This window comes from Acomys russatus, chromosome 25 (assembly GCF_903995435.1).
Source record: "Acomys russatus chromosome 25, mAcoRus1.1, whole genome shotgun sequence".
Lineage (NCBI taxonomy): Eukaryota > Metazoa > Chordata > Mammalia > Rodentia > Muridae > Acomys > Acomys russatus.
In genome coordinates, this window is record NC_067161.1 from 11,254,545 (window position 1) to 11,281,882 (window position 27,338).

The 27,338-nt window shown below is 44.1% G+C and overlaps 2 protein-coding genes across 2 annotated transcripts in view; one reads left to right on the forward strand and one right to left on the reverse strand.

Moving 5' to 3' along the window:
* Window positions 1-3,839: 3,839 nt before the first annotated feature.
* The window catches only part of Pdpk1 (3-phosphoinositide dependent protein kinase 1), a 65,226-nt gene continuing 41,727 nt past the window's right edge, over window positions 3,840-27,338 (reverse strand). The window contains exons 6-14 of the mRNA XM_051168254.1: window positions 27,043-27,140; window positions 24,750-24,825; window positions 22,721-22,789; window positions 22,194-22,290; window positions 19,912-20,085; window positions 16,400-16,617; window positions 5,700-5,757; window positions 4,856-5,008; window positions 3,840-4,511 (exon numbers count right to left, since the gene is read on the reverse strand). Of these exons, the coding sequence (XP_051024211.1) occupies window positions 4,395-4,511; window positions 4,856-5,008; window positions 5,700-5,757; window positions 16,400-16,617; window positions 19,912-20,085; window positions 22,194-22,290; window positions 22,721-22,789; window positions 24,750-24,825; window positions 27,043-27,140 (1,060 nt within the window). The 3' untranslated portion in view covers window positions 3,840-4,394. The remainder of the gene's footprint in view (window positions 4,512-4,855; window positions 5,009-5,699; window positions 5,758-16,399; window positions 16,618-19,911; window positions 20,086-22,193; window positions 22,291-22,720; window positions 22,790-24,749; window positions 24,826-27,042; window positions 27,141-27,338) is intronic.
* LOC127208723 (thioredoxin-like) lies at window positions 13,464-13,916 on the forward strand. The gene has a single exon (XM_051168255.1). It carries the CDS (start codon window positions 13,530-13,532, stop codon window positions 13,845-13,847), a length of 318 nt encoding a protein of 105 aa, XP_051024212.1. The 5' UTR covers window positions 13,464-13,529; the 3' UTR covers window positions 13,848-13,916.

Genomic DNA, 27,338 nt, shown 5'->3' on the forward strand with positions numbered 1-27,338 from the left:
TATGCAAGAATTGCTGCAGCCCCCCCCCCCACAAGTCTCAGCTATGAACACCCTGGATCTATGGAGCAGTGGGGAGCCTTGAGGCATCAGAGGAGGGCAGGGAGCTGATTTCTGGACATCTTGAGCCCTAGGTTCTGGTAGAGTCAAGTAACACTGAGTATGGTGCCCAGAAAAATCTCTGCTACATGTTTCAAAATTGAATCAACAGGCTCCACCCAACAAAGATAAAGATACAACCCAATTTGGGTGGGCAGTCTGAACTCACATATCATAGTTACCTGCAGTACTGCAGCACACAGGGAGGAGGTTTACATAAGCATCAGCTGGAAAACCCAACCTCTGCAATGAAAAAGCCTGGCTACTGTGCTGTCCTGAACCGCTAAAACCTGAGGAGGGGTGGAGCAAGAATACAACTGTACTTTTGGTAAAACCCAATCATCTACGTGGTTTCTTTTCCGAGAAGAGCTTTATTACTTTGCTTTGCTACTGATCCCCAAATGGCCCAAATGCACTTTGAGTCTATAAACTTAATTATGAATTACCCATTAGGCATGTGGCAAGGTCAGCTCAACACTTTATCTCTGCTAGCTGTGTAGAAGCAGATTCAGTACCATTGTGGACACAAAATACAAGATTCTGAAAACATCACCAAGCACTTGGAAGCCATAGCAGCAAGGATGGAAGAGAAGTAACATGCATGACCAGATTCTTGCAATGACAATAAAGAAACTGGCTTTTGGAAAAACTCTGTCACAAAAGAATCTGCAGTAATGACATTTCAGCATTAAAAAAAAAAAAAAAAAAGAGCAGTCATAGTTAAAGTTTCTTGGGAACACACAGCTTAGCAACAACTGATGTGTTCAAAATCTGTAGGACAAGAGGAAGGAAGGTTTGTAACTGGAACTCAGAGCATCTAAATGTCAGACAGGAGGAGGAATAGCTGTAAAATGAACAAATTCTTTGACCCCCAAAATACCACTTGCAGGTACATGAGGGAGGGGGAAATTCAGAATAAAAATCAAAGATTTATAAGTATATTCACCACAGCATTATTTAAATAGCAAACAAACACACACCCACACACATACACACAAAGGAAACTTTAAAACCACCTGAATGTTTTACAACAGGGAAACAATTGGATAACTTATAAATTTACAACCATTTGACTCTGTAATTATTAAAAACATGCGTTTGAAGAACTATTCATGGCATGGAGAAATGCTTAAGTCAAGTGAAAAAGCTGGATGCAAAAAGACGAATGTTGCATGTGTTCCCAGTTTGGTTTAAGAAGCAAACAAGGACTAAGGATGTAGCTCAGTGGTAGAGCACTTGTGTAGCACTCCTGAGTCCCCCAACTCAATTCCCAGCACTGGAACAAGAAGAAGAAGAAGAAAGTTGGGAAGAACAGGATCTATACCAAAATGCTCACAGTGGTCTCTGAATGATGGGCCTTTCTTTTTTCTTTAACTTTCAGAAAACAGACATTACTTTAAAGAAAGCACACAATTACCTCTGCCCCCCTTGCTGGCACTGGGAGTCTGTGCCACACAACTATCTGCAAGGTTATTTCAAGCTTGGATCACAAACACAAGGGTGGCCCAAGAGGGCTGCTGCAGTGAAGCTTCTACTAATTTCAGCCTAACACAGGCCATCCTTCTCAAAGTGGTTTTACTGCATCTACCAGGTTATAGCTCAGAATGACAGCTGAGCCATGATGACATTCCCTGGAGTGGAGAGACTCAGCTCTACATGGGGATGCCCACTGCCCCGCTGGAGTGCAGAACAAGTGCAAATGACCCTTTCCAGCTAAGCTTCATCTGTGACACCAAGAACAGGCAGGGCTCAATGGGCTCAGTCCGTTGTACCTAGGTAGGAGAAGCCAGAAGCAGTATTCAACTTTGCCATTCTTAGGGCAAAGACAGGACTTCTGGAACTACTAACAGGGCATTTCTTTCCTTAGAAATATCCTGCATATACCGTACACACACACACACACACACACACACACACACGCACGCACGCACGCACGCACGCACGCACGCACGCACGCACACACACGTTGCACAAACTAACACCCACATCCTGTCCTACAATGTAAGGCACCTGCACACTGGGTGATGGCTCTAAGGATGACTGGAAAAAACTGAAAGTGATCTAAGTCAGGGCAAGAAAAGAATGTATATGGTTCTTCAAAGAAAAAAAAATTAAGAAAAAGAGGAAAATAAGGACAAAGGTGACCTGGGAAGAGTTTAGCTGGTGTAGCATGGGGCAGTCATGGTGGCCACCCACTACCAGTCCAGCTAAACCCTGATTTTGGAGGTTAGGATGGTAAAGCCCAGGAGGTAGCATTGCTCTCCAGGGAAGGACACAACAGAGGACTCTTCCACACAGCAGCCAGATGGTCTAATTCAAGCCAAGCCTCAGTCCCAAGTGGTCCCCTGTAGTTAAGTGCCCTCAGAAATGCCTTCCCTGTGTTTGCATGATGTGAGAGGCAGGAAGCCACTCTTTACATGTGCAGACACAGGATAAAGGACACTTCTGAGGGCTAAATAGCCACAAGGCGTGAACAAGAACGGGACTCAAGGAAGAAACAGCCAAATGTACTGAGCTAACACAGGCTCTTAAAAACCAGGAGAAAGAGTGCCCACTTTCACTCACAGGCTGACAGCATGCTAGGCCATACCTATTCCCTGGGTCCTGCAGGCGGGTTGAGGTCCTGTTCCTGAGTCTAAAGAAAACCTCTGTTCCCATCCAGCACCCCTGCCATGGCATGACGGCAGGCTTTTCATCTACACCCCAGCTTAAGAGAACCACTCTTATTGTTAAATGTTTGAGAATAGAATCTTTCCCCTCTCAGTTTGGATGGCCAGGCCCACAGGCGGTCACTGTGGACAGAACGGGGGTGATCTCTGTGTGGGCATTGGGGACACCTTGTGAAAGTCAACAGAAATGACAAAATTATTGTTGCCTTTGGGACATGGGAGTCAGAGGTGTTGGTGTGAGCAGGCTGTGAAGGTGTCTACTTTTCTCCACTAGACACCAAGGGCTACCACCCTTCAGGGACATCCTAGTCACAGAGAGGTACAGCCAAGTCCCTTGGAAGCATTCTGCAAGAAGTGTCAAAATATCCCAGGCCATCTGTATTACAGAGGAAAGAGCTGTCATCTTAGCATCAAAGAAGTATCCCAATACTGACAATGGATGCCAGCACATGCAGGCTCAGATTAAGTGGGCTATCCCTGTGAGCCAAGACAGTGGTGACGTTCTTTCCAGACACCTTGTGGTAGCAGGTGACCATGCAACATGAGGCTTTTAGATTTTTAACAGTTGTAAAAACCAAGCTAGCTGAGTTATCCATAGCATCAACAGATGTATGTCAGGCTGGGAGGGAGACTGGCACACATCCTGTGACTTTTTCAGTCCCTGCCTCATGGGGCATGTAGCCAAAACATTTAAACCTGTGCAGACACTCCCAGGAAGGCCTGCTGCCCCACATTTCCACATGGAAGCTGTGGCCCACGCTGGATGCCCTATGGTACCTCTAGCCTTGCCCAGGTACAAGACAGGATTCTGTATCTGGTAATATCTAGTTGGTGTTACCTAGGTGCTGGCATAACAGCACTCCTCCAAGACACTTGCTTGGCTTGGTGTCTATTTCACTGGATCAATTGCTAGAAGTGGAAAGCTGGAGCCCAGTGAGGGCGCCCTGTAACTACAGCGGCCTGCATACTTCTCACCATACAACCTGCCTACTGTAAGGCAGGAACCACAGAAATCTGCCACCAGACTCACACCTGACCGCATCTCTAAGGCCATACAAGGGACTCAAGGAAGGGAGGACATACACACAAGCTAGGAGCCCTATACCCACAGTAAGTTGGTGACCACTCTAACAGAGGAGTGAAGAGGCTCCCAGTGATGGATTCTGCAACAAATGGGGTAGGCAGAAAGAGCCAGATACACCTGGTCCCTCAGTCACAGCAGGAGCTGTGTTTACCAGGTGGGGAAGGACAGAAGCAGGCATGCGGTTCCTGTGGATGCTAGGAGGGGCTGGTGATGCCAAATCTGGCCACTGGTCTGGGCAGAAGCTGGGCTACCGTGCAAGGAGCTGGGTGGGTCTCCATGGCCACAGCAGCGCATGGAAGCCACCACAGAGCACAGAGAACAAGCAAAGCGACCCTGAATTCCTGTTTGTTGGTTATTTCTTTTGTTCTTTGTGTGGTTGGGCTCTTTTTTTCTTCTTTTCTTTTAAATAAAAAAGCTGCAAGGTTTCTGCCATCTATGTTCTCCTTGAGATGGCTGGCAGGTGGTCTGGAAGCGTCCTGGGTGGCGGCCGAGCCGCGCTGGGGCAGGTGTCCTGGCAGCGATAGGCAGCCCGGCCGCAGGCCACGTCACTGCACAGCAGCATCTGGATGGCTCTGGTACCGCTGCCTCCAAACCTCCTGGATCTTTCTGCACCACTTGTGAGCATTCCCGCTTGGATCCATCAGGTAATATGTTCTGTTAGGCTGCAAAGACAGAGCATCTGATGTCCGTCAGGGAGTCCCATGCCCACCCAGCCTATCTTGCTGACGATGCTGCCAGCTCTTTTTCAAAGCCTGTGGGCACAGAGGGCTTCTTCATTCTGCAAGTGCAGAAACTAAGTATGTGGGCAGGGAACCCACTGAAAGCATACACCAAGCAGAATTATTTCCTGGCCCAATTCAGGCCCAAATTGTTCATACAGGTCTCTGAGACACAGGAAACTGACCTGACCCTAGATGCTTCTTTGGCCAAGGCAAGGGACACTTTCAACAGAGATGCAGAAGCCATGACGACACTACAATCAGAGGCTTGATAGGGACAGACTTACCGTGTGGACAAAAAAAGTTTTAAAATTCTTGGCCTCTGGTCGGAGTTCTTGAGACCATGGAATTTCACCTTTCAAGACTTTGTTGACAGGATCAACATAATATAAATGTGGCCCTTCTGTGAGTAATAATTGTCGTCGCCTTGCAAATAAACCCTGATACAAATAAATAAAACAAACAAACTGATCAAGACACAGATGAGATAACTTGTAAGTAGCTCAGGGCAACCTATCCACTCACCTGACACACTTCTCCTCAACCTAGGCCCCACATCTTACATCAGGAAAAACATAAGCACCGGTCTCTGCTCACAACATGCCCGTCGATTATATCCTATAGTCCCTGGCCTCTCAGCTCCTCTAAGGCACTGAGTCCTGGTCTTGGCAGGCCAGGCCTCAGCCCACCTTCATGGAGATTCTCACTTCCAGAGGATACACAGGCAGGAAGGGTGTTCAGGACGCCCCTGTTAGCAGAGTCTGATATATTCTGTACTATCTGTTGTCCATGAAACATAATGAACAGCAACTCCTGTATTTTCAAATCTTCTAATGAAAGGCTCTGAGAAATGACATATTCTCTTCAATGTGAAAGAAATCTTAGCATAGTGAGCTGAGCCTTGTGCAACCATGAGAAAGCATGCCCTGTGGCCAGAGCATACAGCTGGCTTTCCAGTTGCCTGGATTGCTCCCAGTTATAAGATCCAGAGATGATCTCCAAAGATCATGCCAAGATGAAAAAATGCCACATCCAACAAATCATAGCAGGATCCCAGGATGAAGAGCTGAGCTGAGCTAGACAGAGGCAGTGGGAAGTCACAGGATAAAGAGGGTCAGTGATCTGACTCACCTTTCGCTTATCCACTGGGCCCATTTTTAATATTAGATTATTTTCTACAAACTGGTGCCTAAAAAAGGAAGAAAGAAAAATGAGACAGCAGTTCTCCAAACACTGCCCTCTGAACAAACTCCACAAGGCCTCTGTAAAACTTCTATCCGTCAAGTCCTGTCCACCATCCCACCCACCCAACAAATACAGCCTTGCTCCAGGTCCAGGAGAAACCCCAGATGCAGTGATGTAATGTGTGTGGACTTTATCTGTACATATGGGCCAGAGTCTACATTCCTGAGGTCATCTTCCAGTGGAAGATGGCTGCATAGAAGAGGAAGGGTGGCAGGTCATCTACAGAAACAAGATAACAGCAACACAATTAGCATCATCATAGTGTCAAAAAAGCTGCAGTGGGGCTGGGTGTGGTGGCAACAACTTTAATACCAGTACTTGGGAGGCAGAAGCAGGAAAATCAGGAGTTAAGGCTATTCCTGCACATAAATCAAGTTCTAGGCCAGCCTGGGACACTGCCTCAGAAAACAAAAAGCCAAAACAAAATCTACCAGGTCAAAAATCTCACAGAGGTTTGGATGCCACCTTAAATTAATATTGGAATCTGTAAAGCACTTCTCAAGCCAAGACACCTAAGAGTGCCTAGAATCCAGAGTTCCATAGACTCACAGATCCTTAAAAGACAGCTTCAGATGTGCCTAGTCTTCCTGCACCTGATATGCCAGGGCTGGCTGCTGTCGATGGGAGGCCTCCCTCTGCTTTTCTGAAAAGAAACGGAGGAGGAATGGATGGGTTGAGGCAGTAAAGACTTGGAGCAGAAGAGAGAGGGAAAACTGTGATCAGGATGTAAAGTTAGTTAATTAATTAATGAGAAATTTAAAGAGGAGGGGGAGGGAGGGAGGGAAGGAGAGAGAGAGAGAGAGAGAGCGCGAGAGAGCAAACGCACGCTTCAGAATATCTCTTCTGAGCTAAGGGGTATTGCTTGGTGATATAGGGTGTGTTTAACATGCACCAGGCACTAAGACCCTGGAGTTTCACTTCCCATTATAGTGTCTTGTCCAATATGTCAAGAATTTGGTCTGAGGTACTGCTGGTAAAGGGACCTGATCTCCAATGTCAATCCCTGGGAACCACATGGTAGAAGGAAAAACCAAATTTCCATAAGTTATCTTATGACTTTTACATGGACTGTGGCATGCACACATGGAAGGAGAAAACTAACTCCTCCAAGTTGTCCTCTGACTTCCACATGCACAAGCAATAAATAATGTTAACATTAAAAAAAAAAAAAAAACAATTTGGTTTGATTTCCTATCCATGAGCAGCATGTGTACTTCACTTTTGTCTCCTCAAGAGTCAGAGCTGGTCTAACATCTAAAAGATTGCTTTACTGTGTTAAAGCTACCACTAAAGTACTTGCTCACGGTACTTCTTTGAGCTACTAGGACAGAAGCCATGGCCTTGTGTGCCCTGACAAGCAGTGCACCCCTGAACTACAGCTCAGCTCTATGTTCTGTCTGGTGCCCCCTGAAGTTCCCGATCTGTGGTTCTACTACAGAAACATCACATTCTCTATCTGAAAATAGGCCATTTTAAGTCAAGCATGTAGACACCCTGATGCCTCCCTGAAGAGCCAGAGCACTTACAAGAGCAACCTTCTAGGACCCTCTCTACCTGACCCACACAGAACCAACTAGACTGCCTTTCCAAGGCAGCATTCAAAGACACAGGAAACAGGCCAAGGAAGCTCCTTGGTCTCTTGGTCTCAAGTCACATGCACTATAGATAGTACTGTGTAGACTTTGAGAACAACTAAGATTTTGAACAAAGACAGGAACAGTGACCCATGAAGGAGAATGAAACACAAATTCTCTGAGAGGTATTTACTAGCCACACACACAACTTGAAACATGGGGGCGGAGGTGAGGGAGAGCTGGTTCTGGAAAGAACATTAGTGAGGAAGGCCTACTGGTACACAGGAGGTACAAAGTACAAGGATGTGAACATGACACCACAGGGCCTGCAGAAATCCCACCTAACAAACAGGCCCTGTAATATTCTAACATAAGCAAAGATTTACAAATAAACAAAGGAAACACTTACTAGTTAAACTACTGGAGGAGAGCAAACAGCACAGGAGGTTAGCAGCCAAGGAAGCAAACATGCCCCCACAGACGAGCACCAGAACTGCCACTTGCTTGCTCTGCAAAGAGTGCATTCAGTGCTCATGTCCTGTAAGTCTTAAGGTGGGAGTGTGTGCAGGAAGGGGCACTTCCTGGAGCCCAAGATTCAGGCCAAAGAAGCTCCACTAGCTGTAGCAACACCACAATCCAGTTCCTAACCAGCCAGCTTGCAACAGGCTGCTGCTTATCTGCCTGCCTGCCTGCCTGCTTTTTCTTTCTTTCTTTCCTTCCTTCCTCTCTTCTTCTTTTCTTTCTTTTTTCCTTTTTTCTTTCTTCTTCTTTCTATCACCAAGCCATAGCCTCAGCTCTACTTATCTTATTTGAAAAGATTATTTCAAAGACTCATCTGGACTTTTTCTGTGTATGACGGTTTTGCCTGCATCTATGTCTGTGTATCACATGCATGCAGCACCAGTGGAAGCCAGGAGAGGATGATGGATCCCCTGCAACTAGAGCTACAGATAGTAGTGAGTTGTCTTGTGGATAAGGGTAATCAAATCCTGGCCCTCTTAACAGCCGAGCCACCTCTCTAGCCATGTTGATTTTTTTTTCCACAGTCAGTTTCCCCTCCAGGAGCACCTTAAGCACCTTTCTTCCTGGCACACTGACAGTATTATTTGACGATTCATAGCAAGAACTACACTTGAAGTGGAGCCACAGATAACTATTCAGGCCACGGGCAGCTTTCAACTCTCCTAAATAGCAATGTGGTTCTCCTGAAACAGGCAAACTCCGTCATTGATGCAAAAATGAAGACAGAAGCTAAGGAATTCATGTCTCACCCACAGCCAGCTTACAACTATGGCAACGCAAAATTTCAAAGCCTGGTCCTCTCCTCTGTTACCCACCCAGACCCTGTGAAGACGATCTCCAAGGACCTGCGCCTGGCAAGCACAGCTTCGCCATTTTCAGTCCGGTGTCCTGGAGAACACAGGACAGCTATAGAACCAGGAGTGGCTCCTGACATCCCAGACATCTCTACAGAGCTGACTGTACCTGGGGAAGGAAACCTGTGATGCTGAACAGCAGGCACTAAGCTGTTTCAAATGTCAAGAATCTAAACTGTTGTCATTTTACTTTTTTCTAGTTTTTTTTTTTTTTTGTCTGCATGTATGTATGCACATGGTGTGTGTGCTTAGTGCCAAGGAATGACAGAAGAGGTATCGGATCCCCTGGAATTAGAATTATGGATGGTTGTGAACCACTATTTGCTAAAAAATGAGCCTGTGTCCTCTGCAGGAGCAGCCAGTGCTCTTCCCTATTGCGCCTCCTCCAGCCCAGGCCTCATGAACTACGCTGACTTCAACACTTGAGGAAGCCCCATTAGCAGTGCTGCTCTCTCTAGACTATAACTACCAATAGTCCAGGAAATTCCAACACATGCTTTCAAGTGCTTATCCATCTTTGTTTTATTGTCTTGATTTACCTAGAACCTTCATAGACTTGGCTGGTCTCAACCCTCTTGCCTCTGCTATCTATGTACTGGGATTACACGCATATATCACCATTCTCAGCTTCAATTATTTATTTAATTAAAAACAATAAACCTGAGAGGCAGTGACGGTGCACAACTTTAATAATGCACTTTAATCCCAGCACTGACGATGCAGAGGCACGGTTGATTTCTGAGTTCAAGGCCAGTCTGGTCTATAGAGTGAGTTCCAAGACAAGCAAGGCTACACAGAGACACCCTATGTCATAAAACAAACTAAACTAAAACAAACAAATAAACTTGAACCAGCAAGATGATTCAGTGGTTAAGGCCCTTGCCACTAGGCTTGACTTCCATACCTGCTCTGTGGTGTGCACATGCATACACACACACACACACACATATCTACAACTGATCTACTCTATACTGAACCATATCCCAAGTGCCTCCTTCCTGTTTTTTTAACTGATAATTTGTTCAAATAGTTGACCTAGGCATTATAATAGTGTCAGTCTTGTGAATCTTCCCATCTCTTAGACCTTTGACCCCAATGTATTTCCTTACAGTGAATTTCAGAACTGCTCTCTTCACTGTGAGGTGCCTCCTTTGCATGTCATAGGGAGCACACTCTCTACAGTGATCCTATGCTGGACCAGGTAGGCTAATTCTAGTCCAGTGAATTGCCATGCTGGTTTTATGGTGTTCTTCTGCTATCTTTAGAGGCTATGGCTATGCCACAACCTCCTTACCAATTTGTTCCTCTGTGAGGGTAGACAGCATGAGCTAGAAAGAACGACATAGCTCTGCAGTTCCTACAAACCATGCCTTCTGTGTGTGTACACACATATGTACATAAAGAGGCCAGAGGTCAATGTCAAGTATCTCCCTCCACTGATCTCCATTTCTTTTTTTTTTTAGACTTTATGTGTATGAGTTCTATATCTGTGGTAGTTTGAATGAGAATAGCCCCCATAGACTCATATATTTGAATGTTTAATCATCAGAGAGTGGAACTATTTGAAAGGATTAGAAGGATTATGAGGACTGTACCCTTGCCTTGGAGGAAGTGTGTCACTGGAGGTAGGCTTTGAGGTTTCAAAAGCCCATGCCAGCCCCAGTCTTTCTCCTCTCTCTTCCCTTCCTCTCTCTCTCCCTCTCTTGCCCTTCCTTTCCTCTCTCCTCTCTCTCTCTCTCAAGCTCCTAGCCATTGCTCTAACACTGGCCTGCACCTGGGCCATGCTCCCCACCATGATAATGGACTGCACCCTTAATTAAATGCTTTCTCTTTAAAAAGTTGCCTTAGTCATAGAAGCTCTTCACAGTAAGAGAACAATGACTAAGACACCACCTTATGTTTTTGAAGATGTATTTATTTTATGTATGTGAGCCTACATGTATATATGTGCATCATGTGTGTGCCTGGTACCTGAGAAGGTCAGAAAAAGGTACTGGATCTCCTGGAACTAGAGTTATTGGTGGTGTGAGCTATCATATGGGTACTGGGAATTGAGCCTGAGTTCTGCAAGAACAACAATGTTCTTATCCTCCCTGAGCCATTTCTCCAGGCTATCTCCACTAACCCTGGAACACCAATTTGGTAGACTGACTGGCCAGCGAGCCATAGGGGTCACACTGTTTCTGCTTCCCCAGCACTGAGAGTGCACGTATGCACTACTACACTTAACCCTCTATGTGGTTGTTGGGAATTGAACTCAGGTCCTCAAGCTTGCACAACATACTTAAATGGTACTGCTATAACTGAGGAAAACAATCTTTTATTGAGGCCAGCCTGGTCTACAAAGCACGTTCAAGACAGCCAAGGCTACAAAGAAAAATCCTATCTTGAAGAAGAAAAGAAAATTCTTTTAAGTCAACGACCCATGCTCATATTTGTATTATAAATGTTCTTTTCCTTTAGAAAAGTATTAATATCAAAAGTAACTCCTTTAGATAAAACTTATAGAAATTTAATAGCATTTTTATTCATTTGTTTGTTTGTTTTATTGGTTTTTTGAGACAGGGTTTCTCTGTGTAGCCCTAGCTGTCCTGAAACTCACTCTATAGACCAAGCTGGCCTCAAACTCAAGAGATCCGCCTGCCTCTGCGTCTGCAAATGCTGGGATTAAAGGCCTGCACCATTATCGTCTGGTGTACTTTAATACTACTGCAAAACAGGCCAACAAAGTTTACTTGTATTTCTATATAGGAACATGAATGGTCAAGATTTTAAAGTAATGACTTACTAGATGATTAAAATTACAAAGTAATTACAGCAGGTGTAACTGAAGATTGCCAGTTAAGAGTATTGTAGAAATATTAGGATATACTAATCTCAAAAATATATACCTTTAAGGCATAACGCTGCTACAGAAATTCAAAGAAAATAACATGCATATATTCTATGTACTGTCAAGATAATGTCTACCCTGTAGTATGTGGTCACTGAAAAATTCCACTGTGTACTAGCAGCAAATAACAGTGATAAAAGGTAAATATTATCTTAGCATTAACATATTAATTTCATCACAAGAAAGATAGGAAATCCCAAAAGTTCTTTGCAGAGACATCACTTTCCACACAAAACTGAAATCTTTGTTTGTTTGCTTGTTTGTTTCAAAACAGGGTTCCTCTGTGTAACCCTGGCTGTCCTAGAACTCACTCTGTAGATTAGGCTGGCCTCAAACTCAGGACATCAGCCTGCCTCTGCCTCCTGAGTTCTGGGACTATCACCACCCAGCTCAAGACCTGAGATATTGAGGGAAAATAGTGAATCCCAAACCTAAAAATAAGCAGGCAAGAAACTATAGGCTTCCTGTTCTACCTAGCACTCATAGCCTCAGGCAGAGGCAAAGACTCCAGAAGAGCTGAAAACACACACCCACCCACACACCCACCCACACACCCACACACACCCACACCTGTAGACAGTGCTTCCGACCAGGCTCTGAGAAAAAGGACTCCTGCATGAGACTATAGAAAAAACACACAAAACACACACACACACACACACACACACACACACACACACACACACACACACACCCACCCCCTGGAGACAGTGCTTCCGACCAGGCTCTGAGAAAAAGGACTCCTGCATGAGACTATAGAAAAAAAAACACACACAACACACACACCTGGAGACAGTGCTTCCGACCAGGCTCTGAGAAAAAGGACTCCTGCATGAGACTATAGAAACCAGAACCAACAGCTTACACAAGCCAAGGATGCCTTTATAAAGCTCCTGTTTGGAACTGTACCTCAAATTATTGTGATCAAAAACCCTTAGTTACATCAAGAGACACTCTTTACCAGCCACACTTCACACAGGGTACTGATATCTAGGATATATAAAGAACTATAAAATCAAACACAGCATACTCAAACTGCTAACAAATAAATGAGTTAAAAAACTGGACAGTTCTCAAAAGGAGAAACATAAATGGCTGATATATGTTTTTATTCATCATCCTTAGCCACTAGGAATATATATATTAAAACTATTTGAGATCCTATCTCATCCCAGTCAGATAGCTACCATCAAAAACAAACAAACAAACAAACGAAAGTGAGGCATGGTGGAGCACACCTTTAATCCAAGCAATCGGGAGGCAGAGGCAGGCAGAGCTCTGTGAGCTCGAGGCCAGCCTGGTCTACAAAGTGAGTCCAGGACAGCCAAGGCTACACAGAGAAACCCTGTCTTGGAAAACAATAACAAAAAAGAAAAAAAGAAAGAAAGAAAGAAGAATAAAACAAATGACCACTGGGTGGTGATGGCACACGCCTTTAACCCCAGAACTCAGGAGGCAGGGGCAGGTGGATCTCTGATTTCGAGACCAGCCTGGTCTATGGAGCAAGTTCCAGGACAGCCAGGGCTACACAGAGAAAGATTGTTACTGCTATTGAGAGTGTAGATTAGGGGCTGAAGAGATGGCTAAAAGCAGACTCTATTCTTTCCAAAGGATCTAAGAGCAGTCCCCAATACCCAAATTGGATGGCTTAAAACCACCTGAAACTCCAGCTCCAGACCTAACACCCTCTCTTGAAAACTTCAGGTACTCACACACGTGGCAGATACACATACACATAAGAAATAAAAATTAAAAATAGATCTTAAAAACAAAAGCTAAAACTTGAACTGCCTGCAAGCTCCCTTGGGCGTCTCAGATCCGTTTCCATTGGATTCTGCAGAAACTCGTGTGGTCCCCTTCTGCGACAGCCAAAATGGTGAAGCTGATCGAGAGCAAGGAAGCTTTCCAGGTGGCCCTGGCCACTGCTGGAGACAAGCTTATAGTTGTGGACTTTTCTGCCACGTGGTGTGGACCTTGCAAAATGATCAAGCCCTTCTTTCATTCCCTCTGTGAAAAGTATTCCAATGTGGTGTTTCTTGAAGTAGACGTGGATGACTGCCAGGATGTTGCTGCAGACTGTGAAGTCAAATGCATGCCAACCTTCCAGTTTTATAAAAAGGGTCAAAAGGTGGGTGAATTCTCTGGCGCTACCAAGGAAAAGCTTGAGGCCACTATTCTTGAGTTTGCCTAATCAGGCCCTGGAAAGCCTAACCAGCCAGTAGCTGTTTAAATCCTGTAACTTTTTTAATTTGCAAAAAAACTATGAAGTGTGGAGAGTCTATACCCAACTGCCATCTGATTATAAATGACAATAAAATATTAATTCTACCCTTAAAAAAAAACTTGAACTGCCATATGACGCCTTGCATCACTCCTAGGATATACACAGGACGTCTATCACAGATAGCTGCACATCCGCGTTTGCTGCTCCACTATCCACAACAGCAAGAAAATGGAACAAACCTAGTGTGTATCAATGGTCTTTTTTTTTTAAAGATAAATAAAGCAAAAACAAACACCCTCTTCCTTGAGCTGGAGAGATGGCTCAGAGGTTAAGAGCACTGACTGCTCTTCCAGAGGACCTGAGTTCAATTCCCAGCAACCACATGGTGACTCACAACCATTTATAAGATCTGGTAGCTGGGTGGTGGTGGCGCACGCCTTTAATCCCAGCACTTGGGAGGCAGAGGCAGGCGATCACAGGAGTTCTGGGCCAGCCTGGTCTACAAAGTGAGTCCAGGACAGCCAAGGCTACACAGAGAGACCCTGTCTCCCACCCCCACAAAAAAAAAAAAAAAAAAGAAAGAGAGAGAGAGAGAGATCTGGTGCCCTCTTCTGGCGGACAGACAGGCACACATCAGGCAGAACATTGTATACATAATAAATAAATAAATCTTTTTTTGTTTGGGGTTTTTTGTTGTTTTGTTTTTTCGAGACAGGGTTTCTCTGTGTAGCCTTGGCTGTTCTGGACTGGCTTTGTAGACCAGGCTGGCCTCAAACACATCAATCCGCCTGCCTCTGCCTCCTGAGTGCTGGAATTAAAGGCGTGTGCCACCATGCCTGGCCAAATAAATAAATCTTTAAAAAAAAAAAAAAAAAAAAGTACAAAATTGTCTTCCCCTATCCCTAAGAATACCTTAGGAAAGAGGGAGTTAAAGGACAAACTTAAACTCCCTGGAATTGTAAATGGTTTCTAGGAACCAGTATGTATTGTAATTTTTCTAGAGAAATGAGTTTCGGTGGTTAAGCCAATCTAGTCTTAGCCATTTGCACGGCATTAGAAAAGCTACTAAAGGTCCTCCTCCTCCTCACAAGTCCCCTGAGTCTTTCCTTAACAAGACCTTAATTTTTCTCCTCCCATTGTACCTAATTACATATTCTTAAGGGACCTCACTACCCCCCCCAAAAGAAGTCTAAATGTCATGGAGATAAGTATGCTCAAGATATTTTATACATGTATAAAACTGTCAAAGAATAAATTTTAAAAACTTTAAAGGTAAAAGCATAAAAATACTACAAGAAAATAAAGTCAGGCACCATGGTACACACCTTTAATCCTAGCACTTGGGAGGCAGAGTCAGGAGGATCTGTATCAGTTTGAGGCCAGTGCAAGTCCCAGGCCAAGGTAAGACTTTGTCTCAAAAAAATAGAACAACAAAAAGACAAAAGAAAAAAAAAGGGGGTGGGGGGAAGGCCAGGTAAAAATAGTAAAGCCCCTTCAGTAGACTTGGGTGGGAAACAACATTAAAACGGGGGCTGGAGAGATGGCTCAGCGGTTAAGAGGACTGCCTGCTCTGCCAAAGGACCGGGTTTAATTCCCAACACCCACATGGCAGCTCACAACTGTCTCTAACTCCATGATCTGACACCCTCACGCCAATGCACATAAATTGGCTAAATAGACATTACAAAGTTACAACTATAAAACAAAATCCATCAATAGAGTGAAGAAGTAAGCTAAAGAAAATGTTGGCAAAATATAGCTTTTCATATATATGAGTCTTAAACTCATTTATAAAGATGTTAAGTACATGTAGGAAAAATGTCAAAGAATACAATCTAATTCAAGCCCCAGCCCTGAGGTCTCCTAATAACCCCTGGGACATAGGCTTAATTTTTTTTTATCTAATATATTTTGTTAACAACTTATTAAACAAGTGTACGTCACTTATAACCCGACTAACCAAAACAATAGTAAAAGGGGATTAACGAACACAGTAACAAAACCGTAAGGATATTAGTTTCGAGAAACGATTTTTTTGGCGTAATCAGTAGGTTTTTTTGTTTGTTTTGTTTTATTTTGTTAGAACCTGGAGTAACCAAAACCCAAAACCTCAGCAGGAGCTGGAGCCCCGAAGCCTTCCCTCGAGCGGTTCTCTCTAGGAGTGTCTCGAAGTGGAGCGATGAACAGCCAAAACTAGTTTCCAAAAGCCCCACCTCCAGTTCTGGGCTCATTTATATATCTCCTCCCAGAGTCTGTTCATGGGATCTTTTTAGCTGGCAACAATCAAGCTCCCACACGAGGTGGTTGTTCTAGTGAATTTAACATCACCTTTTCTCTCACAAGACCGTTCCAATCCCACACTTGGGATGCTAAAAGACACGTTTATCTCTCCTTCACTGGGAACTTGTTTCTTTGAAGAGTACTGGAGAGGCGAGGCAAGGACAACCAACCCAGCCCATGCCTGTGCCCCACTGCACCCCACATTTCTAGACAGGGCTGCTGATGCCTATAGTTCTTACCAAGGGTTTCCACCGGCTTGCTTTTCCAGTAACAACCTTTTTTCATCTTCTGAAAACTGTAAGTCTAGTTCAAAAGAGTTAGTGTCCAAATCATGGATGTACTGCTCTATGTTGCTGCCCGACCTCTGGGGCAGGCTGGCATCCACCGCAGACAGGGAGTGGGAAGAGGAGGAGGATGACACCTGCATGCAGCCAAATTGGCTCAGGAGATTGTCGTACTGCAGGGAAGGAGAAGAGAGAAGTACCTTAATTTGCCTTTAAGGACAAAGACCCCTCCCGCACTGCCTGGCCCCAACAGCCACTCACAACCTGGTAAGCTTACAGCATTTCAAAGGCAGGTGGACTACCTATCCCTTTTGGTGTATACACATAGATTCTCTTCCAACGGCCATTGGACCACTAAACCAAGACAAGGCTGGGCCTTCTGCTACAGATTCCTCTTCTGATAGAAGCAGAGGACAGAGAGGGGCTACACCACATCCTTCATCTCCAGGAAGAAGGAAGGAACCTGGGACCCGCACCGCAAGGCAGAAACAGAGCATCTAGCCCCTGGCATGGAGCTCAGTGATCAGGTATACGTCTCTTTTAGTCCTGGGGTTTTAGGTTTTAGACTCACTGCATAGTTCGATTTGGCTTACAACATTTTTTTTAATAATTCTTTTTCAAATACAAGCCAGTATTGACACAGAAAGCAGAACTATTCTTAACTTGACACATGAGCAGCCCACATTCTAGCAACTCGTAGGCAATGAGAGGGCCAAAGATATTTGAGCATAGGTGAAGGTAGGTATGGCCACCCTGGGCCTCACACTCCCAAGCCCATTCTTCTATACCCTGAGTCTCCAGAAAGAGAGCCCTGGCTACTACTCCAGAGATCAACCCCTACCCTTACCCTCTGCAGATTCTCTAAGTCCTATGTCCACCTCCTCGCTGTTGCCCAGTGGCCCTCTGCAGAGCTTATGCTTGCACAGCCCCACAGCAGTCACATCTCCATCTTGCTGACTCCAGATTCACACCCTAACACTGTCTCCATTTCCTTCACGAAGGTTCCCCTGTGAGATGAATGATGTCTGTGTCAATTTGCAGAGATGACTACCATACTTCTACTGGGGGAGGGTGGTCCCCACAAGAACTTTCAGAGCCAGTAGGTGGCTTCAGTTTCTGAGTCACAATCCTCTGGACAACACTGAATTTAAAATCAGCACAAAGCTGCCCCTCCACATCACTGAGCTGCTCCAACCATGAAAAAAAGAGTACCTTCAGAACAGACTTCCTCTGTCCCAGCACTCCCCAGGCCTAGCTGACTGCCTAAAGGTGAACTTTGGTATAGGAAGTGCTCTGCCTAGATACTTACAAAGCCCTTAAACCACACTGGAAGAGCTGAGCAGCCACCCAACAAAACCAAGTAGCTGTGACTCAAAGCCAGGATATACAGATAAAGTCAAAGCTGTCAATAAGAAAGCCATGTCCTCAGCAGTGCAGAGCATGCCTGCAGAGATGTTTTGATGCGTATAATTACATGTACAAACATACAAGAAGAAACACTCCTGGCTGCTGAGATGGAAGATAATGGAGCTGATTCAGTCCTTAGGAACAGCTGCCCTTGGGAGGAATGGGAAGAAGGCACAGAGGCCATAGGCTGAAAGACTGCCTGACATTCCTGGTAAATTTACACAGGGATGACTGTCCTAGTAGGACACCAAGGCTTCCATCAGCACCCCCTAACATGACCCAAAAAGACACCACTCATAGGCATTTAAAAGGCTTTTGGGGCAAGGGCAGAACTCCTGGCACAGGGCGAGGTTCTCTGCAGTGATCATACTATGCAGAAACTAGCCAATGTCAGCATAGATGCATTTGAGTTTAGTCCTTACACGTCTGAGGACAAAGAACATTTTAGATCAAAATGGGAATATGCCAAATAGCAAGTAAAAGACATAGAGGATTCCTTGATCTCAAAGAAGCAAAAACAGCAATGGCTTTAATTTAGCTTTAGAAGACCCTCTTTGTTTGGGTTTTTTGCTTGTTTTGTTCTGAGACAGTGTCTACTTTTGTAGCTAAACTGACCATGAACTTTGTACTTACTACTTTATGTATGTGCAACTTTTGCATGTGGTTGTGTGAGTATAGAAAAAGAGGGATCTAGATAACTAGATAGATAGATTGATGATAGATATAGATAGTTAGACAGATAAACAGACAGAGGGACACACACAGAGAAAGGGAGGGAGGGAGGGGGGGAGAGAGGGAGAGAGAGAGAGAGAGAGAGAGAGAGAGAGAGAGAGAGAGAGAGAGAGAGAGAGATGCATGTACCATGTGTGTGCCTAATGATCCCAGAAGCCAGAAAAACTGGTAAGTAGGTAGGTAGGTAGGTTGATGTACCATGTGTGTGCCTAGTGCTCTGAGAGGTCAGAAAAGGTGTTTGATCCTATAGGACTGAAATTATAGACAGTTGTGAGCAAACATACAGGTGCTGGGAATCAAACCCATATCCTTTGGAAAGAGAGAAAGTTCTCTTAACCACTGAACCATCTCTCCAGCCCCAGCCCCAACTTTTAATCTTCTTGCCTGAGCCTTCTATGTGCTGAGATTACCCCACACACACCAACCCTGGCTGCTTTGGAAGGCTTTCAGGTAAATGTCAGAACTGCTCAGTTAATTGAACAGAACTCCATGCATGGCATCTGGTTAGAATAAGCCAAGACGACAGAAACTGAATGAAAAGAACTGACTTGAATCCATGACAATGTATTTTAAAAATTAAATACGGAGGTCACAATGGAAGAAGAGTCTGGCTAAGACTGAAATTGTGGAGGCACATTATGGGTTCTTTCATCTTTTTCTTTTGCTGGTATTTCCCATTTTTTTAAGTTAGAAACTTTTAAGAACAAACTATATATAAAGTCTTGTGTCTGTTGTCAATTCTTGAGAGACAAGTTGCCTTGAAGCCAGTGACAGCAACTGCCCACACACCTAAGGGGTGGCACCCCTAGCACCTAATACTGAACATCAAGCTACAGGGACTGGAGTCTGCCCTCCCACACTACATCCCTGGAAACTCAAATCAGTAGTATTCTGGGTTCTCTAGGGAAAAAAAGAAGCATTCCAGAGCAATTTAAACAAACAAACAAACAAACAAACAAAAAAGGCAGAAAGGCTCTGAGGCAAAAGCTACTAATGAACTTGCAAGAGCCCCAGTGTCAGGAGGTGTGGGATTACAGTAGCGCACTGGTCTCTCATCCACAGGTCCAGTCTGTATCCTGCTTCCCTCCCATGCCCCAAACAGGTAAAAGCTCATCAGCTGAGGAAATAAGAACAGGAATCAGCCCACACAAGGAGTGTTGGGCATTTACTTATTACAGCAAAGCATTCAACCACAACCAAGTCTACAATATTCACTCCCACATTTTAACCAGTAATCACATAGACGAAGGTTCCCAGTGAACATATTCACACAGCATAGCAGGCAAACTTTCTCTCTGCCTGGGCTACTCCCCATGGTGCCAACTTACGTTGCCATAGCAGTCTTCATCATCCTCTGACATGGCTGGCAAGTAAGCTGTGAGCTTCGGAGGTGTCTGCTGGTGCAGATTCTCCCACATGATGGATTCAAAGAACGGATGAGCTTTGAGAGGCCCGTACCCTTCCATCTCTTCACAGCCTAAACGCTTTGTGGCGTCTAAAACCTTAAATGATAGCCAAGACATGTCACTGTCAGGGTTGAAATGTAATTATTTGTTTATTTTGTGGAAGTGTTTTCAAGTCCTGAGACCTCCTGGAAAGAATAGGGACACTGATCCATTCCCAGGCTGCCCATGTCATGACAGAAAAAGCCAAGATTGACTAGGACTCTTGCCTTACCCCAAAGCTCTGCCCTTTTCTTCCTACAGGTAAAAACAAATCTCAACCTCAAAATACAGAGGACAACAACAAGAATCTTTTAAAATCCCCAGCTAAAAATGTTACCAAATGTGATGTTACAAGACGTGAGCCCTGGTACGCTGAGCACACATCCGAGTAGGCCCCACTCTCTCCCAAAACCAGCTGGGCAACACAAACTGGACAAGATAGGAAAAAGCAGGGGTGGGGGGTGGAGCGGGGTGAGGAAGAAATTCCAAGGCTGGAAAGGGTTAAGGAGGGTAATAATGAAAGGAGTTGGGGAGTGCATGTGTTAAAAATACATTTGAAATTCTTTTTTGTTTGTTTGTTTTTTGTTTTGCTTTGTTTTTCCGAGACAGAGTCTTTCTGTATAGCCTTGGTTGTCCTGGACTCGCTTTGTAAACCAGGCTGGACTTGAACTCACAGTAATCCACCTGCCTCTGCTTCCAAGTGCTGGAATTAAAGGCATGTGCCACCATGCCTGGCTTACATTTGAAATTCTTAAAGAAAAAATATTATTTTAAAAAAGAGAGACATACTATTTTTTTAAAGATTTATTGTGTGTTTTAAAGATTTATTACATATATTTTATATGTACATATATTTTGTATGTACCCTGCACACCAGAAGAAAATACCTGGATCTCATTATAGATGGTTGTGAGCCACCAGGTAGTTGCTGGTAATTGAACTCAGGACCTTTGGAAGAGCAGCCAGTGCTCTTACTCTCTGAGCCATCCCTCCGGCCCAAGAAATACTACTGAAAACAAATCTCTGTGAGTTCAAGAGCAGCCTGGTTTAAAAAGTGAGTCCAGGACAGTCAAGGCTACACAGAGAAAACCTATGTCCCAACAAACAAACAACAGCAACAAAAAAATATAACAAAAAAGCCAGGCATGGTATGTGATCCCAGCACTCAGGCTAAGGCAAGGGAGCTGTCAACGGGCATGGTGGTGCACACCTTTAATCCTAGCACTCAGGAAGCAGAGGCAGGTAGATTCTCTGAGTTCAAAGCCAGCCTGGTCTACAAAGTAAGTAAGTAAGTCCAGGACAGCCAAGGTGCTACAAAAAGAAACCATGTCTTGAAAAACAAAACAAAACAAAACAAAACAAAAAAAAAAGAACTTTAGGATGCCGTGCGTGGTGGCACACACTTGCAGAGGCGGATGGATCAGTGTGAATTCAAAGACAGCCTACAAAGCGAGTCCAGGACAGCACAGAGAAACCATGTCCTGAAAAGGGGGAAAAAGAAAGAAAAGGGGAAAAAAAAAATTTTTTTTAAGACAACTTGTGCTACACCACAAGACTCTGTCTCAGAAATAAATAAATGTAAAAATTATAACATAAGGAAAAAAAGTAACTGATGTTTCTAAGAACAAAGAAAATGAACATCACATTTTCACATAAAATGGCATATCTTTCCAGACAAGTCTATTTTTCTCTGCCTTGTTACCTAGGTAGATCTTTAAAGTCTTCATGTAGCTTACACTCTAAAATTGACATTGGAAAAAAAAAAAAAAAAAAAAATAAAAAAAAAAAATAAAAAAAAAAATAAAAATAAAAAAAAAAAAAAAAAAAAAAATAAAATTGACATTGGCAGGCGTCACTGAAGTGAGATTAACAGCCATCTGCCACTGGGATATACTCAATCACTCAATGGCAATCACTTAAAATGTGATTTGATGTGAACAAACATATTCAAAATAAAACAGTAATTTACTGTCTTATTAATGTCAAGAAGTAGACCCTGGGAAAGTGAAAGGGATTATAAGGAGATGAGATTAAAAAAAAAAAATTGACTATCTATAAGCACTGCCTACCTTAAACACATCTTTGTAAAGATGCCCATGAGTGCGAGAGACGCTAGAGGAGGTAGCTATGATAGTTCTTCACTACAAAAAATTTAAAATACTTACCAAGAGTTTTTCCACAAGATCCCTTGCTTTAGGGAAGAATTTCTCTGGGAAATCATATTCCAGCTTAATGATCTTCTGAAATATAAGATATTCGTTTCTGTGGATTTAAAAAAAAAAAATCTGTTGTTTTTGGGCAAGGGCTTTTCAAATCTCTAGTACTTTTATAGAACAAGCCAAAGTTGTCCTCGCCTCCCAGGCCAGATCTTACAAACTAAAGTCCCCAAGCACCACACACTTTTTTTTTTTACCTTTTGGTGGGGGGTGGGGAGTTCGAGACAGGGTTTCTCTGTGTAGCCTTGGCTGTCCTGGACTCACTTTGTAGACCAGGCTGGCCTCAAACTCACAAAGATCCACCTGCCTCTGCCTCCCAAGTGCTGGGATTAAAGGCACATGGTGCCACCATGCCGGGTCACCACACATTCTTAAGCTGTGGTGGAAGTTCTTCCCCAACTGGGCACAAGTGGTTGTGGGCAGTGGGATGTACAGTGAAAGACTCCGAAGTTTGAGATGTACAGGATCTCTCTTACCCGGCTCTGAACGGTGGGAGTCCTGCCACAAGCTGATAGATTATACATCCAAGAGCCCAAAGGTCTGAACTTTAAGGTAGAGAAAACACACACAAAAAAAAAATGGCATTGGTATAATTTAAATGACAAATAAGGTTCATTTTACAATGTCTGTCCATACCACCCAGCTTCAGCCTACAACGTACTGCTATTCCTTAAGACCAGGTATGTGGGAAGTCTGACCTGAGTAAAATGGCACCACACTTGGCAGGAATAACTACCAAGTCGTTCAGCTCCCCTGCAGATGCTACTTCTATTGTGTGTTAACAACTTTCATACATGCCCTTTTCTCATTCTGAAAGGAGAGTATAGTTCACTGCTAACACCTTGCCACACCAGGCTGCTGCAGATCAGGGAAGGTGGAAGTTGAAGAAGAAGCTAACCAGTGTTGACAACTTCTAGTTGCAACTTCAAGAGGTCTAAGGAAGAAGCTCCTGGTGCTAGGGAGTGGGGTTTAGAGAGACAGCTTTGTCACTGTAGGGTGATACTGCTATGATTACCTCAAATGCTCTCTGGGCATGACTTGTGCTCTCCTTGGGAGAGATCTAAAAGCTGGATGCATGTAGGGCTCAAAAGGACCCTCCCAGGATACACACAACACATGTTCCAACCTATGTCTTTCCCTTTTTGGGCTCTGTTAAGAAAATCTTGGCCCTCTTTTAAAACCATTTAGACAAGACAGTGCTTTTGACTTGCATGGCCCCAGGCCACTGTCGCCCTCCAGAATGGCCCTTCTTTATCTTTAACCTCTGATATCTAAACAAATAAGTGGATGGATGGATGGATAGACAGACGGACGGATAGACAGGCAGACGGACAGACAGACAGACAAACAGATGGATCTCTACCCCTTGGAGGCTGGAGAGAGATTACTCAGTGGTGAAGGACACTAATTGCTCTTCCAGAAGACTAGGTTCCATTCCCAGAACCTATGGATGGTTGTAACCATCCACAACTCCAGTTCCAAATGTCTGACGTCCTCTTGTAGTCTCCATGGGTATCATACATGGACACGGTACACATACAAGTAGGCAAAACACCCACACACATAAAAACAAGACCAAACCTGTTCCAGTGCCTGTCTCTGCATCACTCTATACACTGCATGCTTCTAATATTCATGCCTGAGGCCACCACCAAGATCCAGTTGCATCTCTCAAACAATTTCAATGTTGTGACCACTGCCAGGCCTACCCCAGGACTATATGCTCTGGGCTAGAAATTTCTTCTGTCTCTCCAGGGCTCCTATCCACCTCTAAGGAACCCATGACACTATAATAAGCACATGGCACACAGCTTTCTTTTATCTTTTTTAAAATTTATTTATTACTTATGTACTATTCTGCCTGCCTGTGAGCCAGCAGGCCAGAAGAAGGCACCAGATCTCATTGTAGATGGTTGTGAGCCATCATGTGGTTGCTGGGAATTGAACTCGGGACATTTGGAAGAAACAGTGCTCTTAACCTTTAAGCCATCTCTCCAGCCCTGGATGCCTTTCTTAAATAAAGAGGACCAGCTGTCTAGCCAAAAAGCAACAACCAGCAAGAATTATAAAATTATAAAAGTAAATAGAATACACATCAAAGAAACAGAAAATGTATTTTTTAAAAAAAGCAGAAGACTAAATTCTTTGGGTCTCACTATGAAGTCCTGGCTTGTCTGGAACTTGCTATATAGACTAAATGACTTTGAACTCAGAGATAAACCGGCCTCTGGCTCAGAGTACTGGGTAAAAAGCACGCACCATCATGCCCAACCATTTTTGTTTGTTTAGAGGTGAGGTTTCACCATGCATCCCTGGTTGGATTCATAGTCATGATCCTTCTAACTCATCCTCTGAGATGTGGGATCATAAGGGACGTGTTTCTGTACCAGGCTCATACTTTAAGAACTACTAAATAAAACCTCCCTTTCAGAGAGTAATTCCTCATGACTGAGCCTAATAGATATCAAAGAGAAGAGAAGAACAATTGTATTAAATATGGGTTACCTCTTACACGCCGACTTCTCTGTGAGCAGCTCTGGAGAAACATACTGTGCTGTTCCTACAAATGAGTTGGCCCTGGCTAGGAAGTTGGGAGAGAAAAAAAAAGTCATACTTGAAAATGCAACCCTTGGCCCCCAACCACACTGTCCCTCTATGTATTCTTCAGGGTGTCCACATTTAACTATAGTCAGCTCAGCTGGTCACCTGGAATAAACAAAGCCATCAAAGGACCCTACCTAAGGATACCTACTGGACCCTCTCCAGCTGGCACCTCCTACCTAACACCCAGCTGCAAGAGGTACTCATCACATTCAGCCATCATCTTGTCCCTAGAGCAAAGTGATCCTGTCTATGGTGCTCATTGCTAGACCCGTGGCAACTAAATATACATTGAACACATTGCAGGTACAAGTAAAGAGCTGCAGATCAGGGACCATCCTCTCTTTAGTCACCACTAGCTTGGGTATTCAGGGTACTAAGGCAATGAGAGTTGGGCTTCCAGCCCAGGGACCCTCTACATTCCATGGTAGGTACCAGATGATCTGAACCCACATCAGGGCTCCACTTCTCATTCACTCCAGGCCCCGGAGGAACATAAGAACTCAGCTTACATGTGGCAGATAGAGCAGGACTACATTGTTATACTTTTTAAAGTAGCTATAAAACATACTATTTTTTAAAAACATAGTATTCGTCCTGTGCAGAGTTATCAGATTCTTAAGAAAATCTATACAATGAAAGAAACGTCCAAAGCACAGCCCAACTGAACAGCTCATTCAGGATCACAGCTACATCCTGGCTCCAGGTTTCAGGCAGGAGTCAGCACAAGCATGATGGGAAAAAAGACTCTCCCTACAAGAAGGAATTAAGAGATGGGGTAGATATTTGGTTCAACTTTATAATGGATAATGCTCAAGGCTATAAGGTTACACCAAGCCTATAAAATTAGCATTACTGGACAGAAAGATGGCTACTACTTACTAGGAATGAGTCAATCAGATTCAGATATTGGGGCATCCCAGCAGTGACAGAAGGGGCAACAAGGGCACAATGCCACATCACCTGAGGAAGCCTCTTTCCTTAAAGGCGAGGCTTGCTATCCCCAAAGGTGGTGTAGATATGTTACTGGTGCAGGAGGACTGTACAAAGGTAAAGAACAGATAACGTCTGAAAAAGAACAAGCATGAGGACATCATGGAGAAGGACATGCAAGGTCCCATGAACAGAAGCCAGCAGGCCATCCCCTACAGCACCATGTGAACAGGGCCTGTTTTGTTGCCTGAACTCTCAGTTTTAGCCCCAGCTGTTATCCTCTCTGGCTTACTATTTGTGGAGACAGGCCAGAAGTCTATTGCACTGTGCCCTTGCATGCTCTTTACCAAAAAAGCAGCAAGCGCCATAAAAGCACATGCTGCAAAGTGCTTATCAGCTCTTCCTTCTGCTAACACAACTGTGTTCCAAGGCTATGGAAAACCTTATCCCATAGTGCTTTCCTTAATGGCCTTTCTCTCTCTCATTGAGACTCCAAGTATAGGCAGAAAGGTCAGGTAGCTCTGAAGAATCACATGCATCTCAAAACTAAGGATCTTTTGCAAAGTCATTTATTAACCTACCAACTTTCTTTCCCTCAAGACAGCATCATCAATAGGTTATTGTCTCTACTCAATGCTGTGGTACAGTCTAATTGTTCGTGTGTGTGTGTGTGTGTGTGTGTGTGTGTGTGTGTGTGTGTGTGTGCGCGCGCGCGCGCGTGTGTGTCCATATCCAGAGTGAGCAGTTTCTATCCACAGAGGATGTTGGTGACAGAGGGGCAACAAGCCATCCCACTTTTCTGGACCAAATGGACTCTCAGCAGCAACTCCTCTGATAGAAAAGACATCACACTGTGATCCAATGCTTTAAGCTAACTCTGAACAGAACTTGGAAAGCTGATGATTATAAGCAGGCACAATCAGCCCCTGGTCATTTAATTTTCCTAGAGCCTCCTGAGAATGCCTGGGCCATCACAGGCAGCTGAACACATCAGATGGAGAAACAGGAGGATAGGTAGGGAGGAAGGCAATGAAATTTAGGGATATGCTCCACAAGACACTACTTGCAGCATATATAGGTGCCACCAACTCTACCCCTAGTTCACAAATGACCTGGTCCTTCCCCTACTCCTAGAGTTCACACACTTGGGGAGCCAAAACATCTCTGAATTAGTGTTAACGACTGTAGAATGCAATATGTTGTTCAACGTTGCTCTTAGCTATGAGCCCAGAACAGAGCTCGGCTGAAAACTAAGCACACATACCTTGTTTGCTGTCTGGGGACAACACTTTTGCTGTTCCAAAATCTGTGATCTGGATGTGCATGTCTTCATTTAACAGGATGTTTTCTGGCTTCAAGTCTCTGTAAAAGAGTTTCACCTTGAGATGAAATGCTTAAAGAGCAGCCCTATCACATGTTGCACATTTTGCTGGGAACAAAATAAAGCGATGAATTTTACCTTTACAGACTAAAACCAAGACAACAAGGCCAAAGTTCATATCAAAGAAGTATCAACAGCACAGGATATAGCATCCCAAATCACTTCATAACTCTATGTAT

Bases quoted from the DNA above. Each gene is read 5' to 3' on its own strand.
- LOC127208723 (XM_051168255.1), top strand. From the start codon at position 13,530: ATGGTGAAGCTGATCGAGAGCAAGGAAGCTTTCCAGGTGGCCCTGGCC.